Source organism: Tachysurus vachellii, chromosome 15 (assembly GCF_030014155.1).
Source record: "Tachysurus vachellii isolate PV-2020 chromosome 15, HZAU_Pvac_v1, whole genome shotgun sequence".
Classification (NCBI taxonomy): domain Eukaryota; kingdom Metazoa; phylum Chordata; class Actinopteri; order Siluriformes; family Bagridae; genus Tachysurus; species Tachysurus vachellii.
The window spans coordinates 4,293,064-4,300,563 of record NC_083474.1 but is presented as its reverse complement, the minus strand read 5'-3'; the positions used below and the strand labels follow the sequence as shown (position 1 = coordinate 4,300,563).

The following is a 7,500-nucleotide window of genomic DNA, read 5'->3' as shown; positions in this document are numbered from 1 at the left end:
GGAGAACTCGAGTGGGGGGATTAGAGCAGATTACAGCAGAGAGATGGAGGTTCCTCCAGGTTTAAACCCTCAGAGAATGAATATCCACATTAACACATACAGATGTTCAGATGATCACCAGGAGAAACCGCGGTTTAAATAAAAGTCGTGTTTCAGAACAAAAATCAACTTGAACGAAAGAAAATATTTCAGATCGTTTGAGTAAGAAAAGATTCAGGTTCTGGTGTCTGCCAGCGAAGATTCAGTCTCAGGGTCGGAGACGAGTTTCATCTCATCGTGTGAGAAATAAACTCCAAAATAATACGTTTCATAAACATCATACACACCAGAGCGCGGCCGAACGCTGGCGTCTGATTGGTCAGGAGGTGTGTTTCTGTAAAACAGAACTAAACATGACTCACAGCTTCATGTTAATGCCTGCCTTCTAATACTTTATCGTTTCTATAGCAACAGCTCATTCGCTTGAACAAAACGTCACCTCTTTATTGATTGAACACGTTTTAATCAGCGGATCGTCCGCTGTGCACGTCCCTTTGTTGCTATAGAAACTGTAAGGAGTGATTTTCAGACACACTACTGTCAGAGCTGCTGATATAGAAAATGAATCAACACATCAGACTAATGACCATCACACAGAGAGGTTAGTGAGGGATTTGTTAAATATTTAATCCACTGTCACACACAGCTGCCCACACACACACACACAAACAGCTGCCCACACACACACACACACACACAATCTGGATATGATTTATTTTAAATGACAGAAGAGAGAGGAGGTTAAAGTTCAGACAGAGAGACGAGCTGCTTCTGTCAGTTCTCTTTGTGTTTTTGTTTGTGCATTTCTGTGTGTGTGTGTGTGTGTGTGTGTGTGTGTGTCTCTCCACCCTTAATTGACCTGCGTCTCAGCACAGTTCTACAGACGCCTCTCACTCGTCTCATCTTATCTCCATCCGTCGTCTTTGGTACATCGATCCTCAAACACATGTCCTTCGTTCCTTTGTTACATTTTCCACACGGTCCCTCTTTTATTTGTTCCCTCGTTCTTTTGTTCACTCGTTCCCTTGTTCCCTGGTTCCATATTTGCCTCCTCCTTTCTCCATTATTTTCTTTTTGTCCTTTAACAGTGCTGAGTGTCAGTAGCTCACATCCGCACCATCCCAATGCAGAGGCAGCGGGGCCACGATTCGTCCGATACACACCGCGTTAGTGTCCAGGTATGTCTCTCTCACACACACACACACACACACACATTCTTCAGTACATCACTGTCTCTTGCTCTTCTCTTCCACTGTGTGTGTGTGTATGTGTGTGAGAGAGATCCAATAAATCCATCAATCTCCACTTTAAACGTTCGATCATTTATATTATGTTTTGTTTGCTGTTTTCATGTCATTTTTTTCATTTGTCCCACATTTTCAGAAGTTCACACAGAAACTAGTATGTTTACGAGTTTGTTTACTACACGAGTAAACCAGGTTTTAACCAATTTTACTACTATCATATATAGTGAGTGTTATCAGTCAATTTATTTCTAATTTATTTGCCACCATTTATTTTATTTTTTAAAGGGAAAAGTATTAAGGTCAAGTTTGTGCTCAGCTCGCGGTGATGACATCAGTTTATTCGTTATTATTAACATTTAGTTAAAAAAGTTTACTTTCATGTTCTGATTTTTAGAAAATTCTGTACATATTTTATATGTTTGCTGTTTTTAGAGCTGTGATAACAAACGTCATTCAAATCTCTATAATCATCATCATCATCATCATCATCATCAACTCTTGATGCATCAACACTATTTATTTTTAAGTTTAACATTTAACTTTTTTGCACCTTTGACAGAATTTCTATATACAGTAATAGATAAATGTGATGTATTTGTTATTGTAGTAAGCGTAGTCTCGTGCTTCATCTTACACTGTGGTCAATTTAAATTGACTTTACAACTTAATGAAGTAAAAGAATTAAAGCCAGACTTTCTCTTCAGTCCGAATCACAGAAGGCTTTTAAAGAGGTTTCAGTTGAAACAGAGCAGATTATCATTATCTCATTAGAGCTCATTAAGAGGCAACTGATAAAGTCCTTTTCCTCCTCTTCCTCCTCTTCCTCCTCCTCGTGTACATTATTCCCAGCTCCTCATTAACACTCAAAAACATTTAATCGCTAGTTTACTTGCTAACGAGTCATTGCTAATGATTGCTAATGATGTTAAAGAATTTTAATGAAATAAAAACAGACAAAGCTGAAAATGACATTTAATATAACATTAAATAAGTTAAAGACACTTCATCACTTCCTCATGTGGTGTGTGTGTGTGTGTGTGTGTGTGTGTGTGTTGTGTAGCTAACTTTCATTATTGAATAAGACTTAATTATTATAAAAATCATCGAGAAAGAGAATTAAATTAAATACATCAGAGAGGGGTCATTTTTTTTATTCCATAGCTTATTTATTCAGTCAACACGGTCGAAGGAATTTCATAAGGTTTGGGTAAAAAAACAAAACAATTGTTTGTATTTTTATTTAGTTAGTTAGTTATTTTTATTACATCCTTAACATTATTATTATTTTTTTTTTAAGAATTTCAGTCATGTCGGAATATTTTCACTTACACACACACACACACACACACACACACACACACACACACACACACACTTCTAATATGTTTCCAACCAGTTTGTTTTCTTCCATTCATCGGCACTTGTTTAATCAGCCTGAGAATCAGTCAACTCTATTGATCTGCCCACACACACACACACATACACACATACACACATACACACACACATACAAAAGCACGTACACACATACACACACACATACAAAAGCACATACACACACACACACACACACACACACACACAAACACACAAAAGCGCACATAAAAACACATATACACACACACACACACACAAAAGCACACATAAAAACACATACCTACACACACACACGCACAGAGAGGGAGAGACGTATAACACACTTGGGTCTGTGAGAACATTGTGTTTTGGGAAATGAATCCTTAAGCGTATTGTTCAGAGACAGTGTGATTGTGAACTCCTCACAGTGCTGCTTCCTCTCGATAATCCACACGTAAACACACATGAGAAGAGAAGAGAAGAGAAGAGAAGAGAAGAGAAGAGAAGAGAAGAGAAGAGAAGAGAAGAGAAGAGAAGAGAAGAATGTGTCAGGCTAGACTGTGACAAAATTTTAGGCAATACAATAACATCAAAGCTTCTCCAAAACTTCTCCTACTCAGAACACACACACACACACACACACACACACACACACACACACACACGTCTTATTCAGGCACAGAATAAACTCGATCACTGACATCCTGTAATTGTTCTTTTAGCACAGAGGCACAAATTCTCCCCACTGACAGTCCAAGAAAAAAAAAGAGGAAAGGAAAGAAAACAAAAGAATGAACACAGATCTGACAGATGTGGATGTTACCTGTCAGAAAACTACAAAATGTTTCATGATAAAGAAAGATAAAATAAAATCTGTGACACTTTTCATACCCAAACTAAACACTTTGTGAACATGCTGATAAACGCCAATCACCATGTCTGTAGCCACGCCCAGAAAACTCAATAGCCACACCCAGAAAACTCAATACACTCCAGTGTGTCAGCTTAATAAATTGATGAAAAGTAGAAAATATATAATATTGTACCTTGTTTGAATCAGATTTCTAAAAGATCTTGATTCATGTACCTGATGTATGCGATATTCAAAGGGAAAGTTTTTCATTCCGCTCCGAAGTTTCCCGTTGTGTCCTGTGCTCCAGGTTTTATTCAGGCACACAATTCCATTTGGCGCCCTACAAATTGAGTTTCCGAATTGAGCAGCATTTCAACAGGCAAAATCGTGTATTTTGTGTTGTCCACACGCTCACACACACACACACACACACACACACACACACACACACACACACACACACACATGCATTTACTGTCAGATTTGTTCTGGGCCAACAGCCGAATGAAGAACACAGCAGATTTTGGGAAGTTTGAAAAATATGAAGGTGTGTGTGTGTGTGTGTGTGTGTGTGTGTGTGTGTGTGTGTGTGTGTGTGTGTAAGAAAGAAAGAAAGAGAGTTTGCGATGAATAATGCAGGTGATTTGGCAGCGTCTGAGCTGGAATGAGAGAGAATGGACGTAGAGAAAAGGTAGAACAGCGAGAATACTAACAGAGGTTAGGGCAGCTCCCGGAGAGACAGAACGAGAGAAGGAAAGTAGGACATGAAGTTAGTGAATAAGACCTGCAGGAGAGATGGAGAGGAGATGGAGAAAATAAAAAATACAGAGAGGAGCCAGAAGAAAATAAATGGGTATATGTGTGTGTGTGTGTGTGTGTGTGTGTGTGTGAGAGAGAGAGAGAAGGAACAGTGACAGAAACATGATTAAAGTCCTGTCGTGGAATTCGCTGAGGCTGCTGACGACAGCAGATGGGTTTAATCTACTGAAGCGCTACACAACTTGTATAAAATTCTCCGTGTTCAGCTTAATGAAGCCGAGCCTTACGACACTGCTGTTCTCTAAACCTCTCTCAGTTCCTTTTCTCTTTTTTCCTCTCTGATGTGTTCTGATATATTAGGAGTCTTTATGCCCCGTCACGCTTAGTCACATGCCGTTGGTACTGAACGTCATTACACACTCCAGTCTCAGTGTCAGTCTCAGCAGACAGAGTCTTTGCAGATAACTGTTTTATCCTCGTGGTCTCCAGAACTTGCACAGTTCCTCATCCTCAGCTCCATCTCTCCAGGCTCTCATGGAACTTTCTGGTTTTTAATGTTGTGGAAGAAAGCTGGAGAAATAACCTTTAAAACATTTACGTCTTTTCCAAGTCAGGGAACTTCTGTTCAGATTTCACAACAAAATCCACTGGATCACATTTGGCTAAGATTTTGAGGTCTGGTACTTTCCAGAAAGTTCCGAAAATTTCTCTGCTCAGGCTGTTAGAGTTGACTACAGAGTCTGGAGTCTGTGATTATAATGACTCAGATGATTATATTTAATACCATGTGTAACAACTATCATTTAAGTATAAAAAAATTGGCTGAAAGAAAGTTTTTGGAGATATATGTTGAGAAGATGTGTTTGTTTTGGAGACCATCGGTGAAAGGTTTGGTACCATCCCCAGTTGTTCATACAATGTGATGAGGGAGGTCTGATCGGTTTCATCATGTGCTTCAGGAATCTAGTTTCCCTGGGTATCGGTGCAAAGCTCTGTCTCTAGGAGCTCTAGGTGGTCGTCCATATGGATGACCAGGTCCTTCTCAGGGTATACAAACCCTTTCATCCATGGTCTCCCCATTTCCCACATCTGGGGACGAACATGTGGAGATCTTCCCCAGGTGGTGAAATGACCCCCACCTTCCTCCCACACCCCACAATGAGTGCCCCGACAGAATAACAGGATGTGGAAACCTGTTGATGACCGTTTCCACTCTCACACGGACCTGTGCTTTGTTTATGGGGATGTGGTAACCTGCTAGTAAAGTTGCTGGATAGTTTTAGGTGAACTAATGAGTGCCTTCTGATTCATCCCCAGATACAGGACACAGGGAGTCATCTGTGTACAGTGTGAGTTATATGGAGTGACAGCTCACTAGCACAGTGTTCATTTGAATGAATTATTATAATTACATTTAACGCCATGAAATGTTTAAGAGGCAACAGTTGCTCTCTCACATCAAAGTCTCTCTTTTCTCTCTCAAATAATGCAGCTTGAATCTTCACTGAGAAACAGAAAAATGTAAACTCCTCTTGTCAGGGACGCGAGGATAAAAACGGACCCTAATGCAGGATAGCGTAAAAATACACAGGGTTTAATAAATAAAAACATGAAACAAGGACACAGACTAGGACACACGACAAATAACAACAGAGGATTCCACGCTGCTTAAGGCAATACGGCTCGACTAAATACTAACAACAATTAACACATGAGGAACAGGTGTGCAGGGGCGGGAGGACGAGACAAGGGTGGGGCAGAGACGTGAACACAGAACATCAACAAAAGCACGTGGCCAAAGTCCGGGCTGAGTCCTGAAGATTTTCCTATGATAGAATAGAATAGAAATAGAAACAGAATAGAAAGTCTTTATTTTCATTGTATAGCTCTGCATACGATTATATTTGGAGCGCTGATTAAGTAACAAGTAATATATTTGGGGTAGAAGTTCTCTGCTGAGAAACACTGGAAATGTTGCACAGTCCTTGATTGTTTTCTGGAAGAACAAACAAAAAAAGCAGAAGTGTCTCTAAGTAACAGACTGAGATGTAATTAGTAACGAGAAATGAAAGCACTGACACTGGAGACTCCTTTACCTTCACGCTTTAACTTCAACAGTTCTATTTATCTTTGTTAAACTATAACACGTTTTATCTGTCAGTTTGTGTGGAGTGTTCACTGTACACTGCGTTCACAAATCCCTGTGAATGAGCTCCTAGTTTAGACACGGAGCTCCTAGTCACGACCTTCTGACCAGTCAGATTAAGGGACTTAAACCCTAAACATGAATGTAGTGTAGGTTTGTCTATCTATTTAATTCTCTATTATTTTCTGTGCAGATAGAGATATTATCTGTCTCTAGTTTGCCATAGTGTTTTTTTTTCTTTAACAGGACACGTTTTGTTTACACACACACACACACACACACACAATTTGTATGAATTCATTCAGGTTCCAGATTCCTGATGAAGTGTTACGTGAAATGTATATGAATCCTGAACTGCACAACATTGTGCACATACACAGAGTCGAGTGTAGTGTCGACATTACTATGACAACGAGGAGCAAATGAACCTGCGTTCAAAACGTTCATCACACTCATTGCTGCTGGCGGTTTTAAAGAGTATTACATCAACGATTTTATTAAGCACACAGTAACGTTGTAGAAATGAACATCGGTTGGATCAGTTATAGATACACAGATGATTACGATTTTTTTTTATTGTTGAAATTAGATTTCATTTATGTTTCGTGTCATTACTGTGTCTGGTTGAGAATGAACACGTTGATGAACTGTAGAAATGAATCACGCTAATGATTCCATTAAGATGGGAAATAAATGAGAGAAAATGTATAATAGTGTTTCAGTAGTAATGTACTGTACTGTAGCTACATACTTCTACATCTTCATCTATTTTCAGTCACGTATATCTTATAGTAACTACAAACAAACAAACAAACAACAAATCTCTTGGACCCAAGTGTAAAGTGTAACGTTTTCACACAGATAAAAGCCCACTTCCTGTGTAAAGTAGCCTAATGGTGTCCATTAGGCATTAATATGTAAAAAGGAAACAGTTCATGGAGATCATCAGGACAAATCCCAATAGGACAAACACACTTCCTTTATGATGGCCACATTAATAATTAGGCTTTTTCTTTTGTAGAACTGCAGAACACAGGGTTGTAGGTTTAAAGGAATGTTTTTAGTAAGTAAGTAAAATGCTTTAAACACCCAAAAAGTAG

General features: G+C 39.1%; 1 protein-coding gene across 6 annotated transcripts in view; it reads left to right on the top strand.

The window, feature by feature from the left end:
- The window catches only part of LOC132858472 (cGMP-dependent 3',5'-cyclic phosphodiesterase), a 192,907-nt gene that overhangs the window by 59,904 nt on the left and 125,503 nt on the right, over positions 1-7,500 (top strand). For 3 of the 6 annotated variants that reach the window (XM_060888841.1, XM_060888840.1, XM_060888839.1), the window contains exon 3: positions 1,128-1,217. The exons of the other annotated variants lie outside the window; for them this stretch is intronic. In XM_060888841.1, the coding sequence (XP_060744824.1) occupies positions 1,164-1,217 (54 nt within the window). In that variant the 5' untranslated portion in view covers positions 1,128-1,163. The remainder of the gene's footprint in view (positions 1-1,127; positions 1,218-7,500) is intronic. 6 annotated transcript variants of the gene reach the window in all.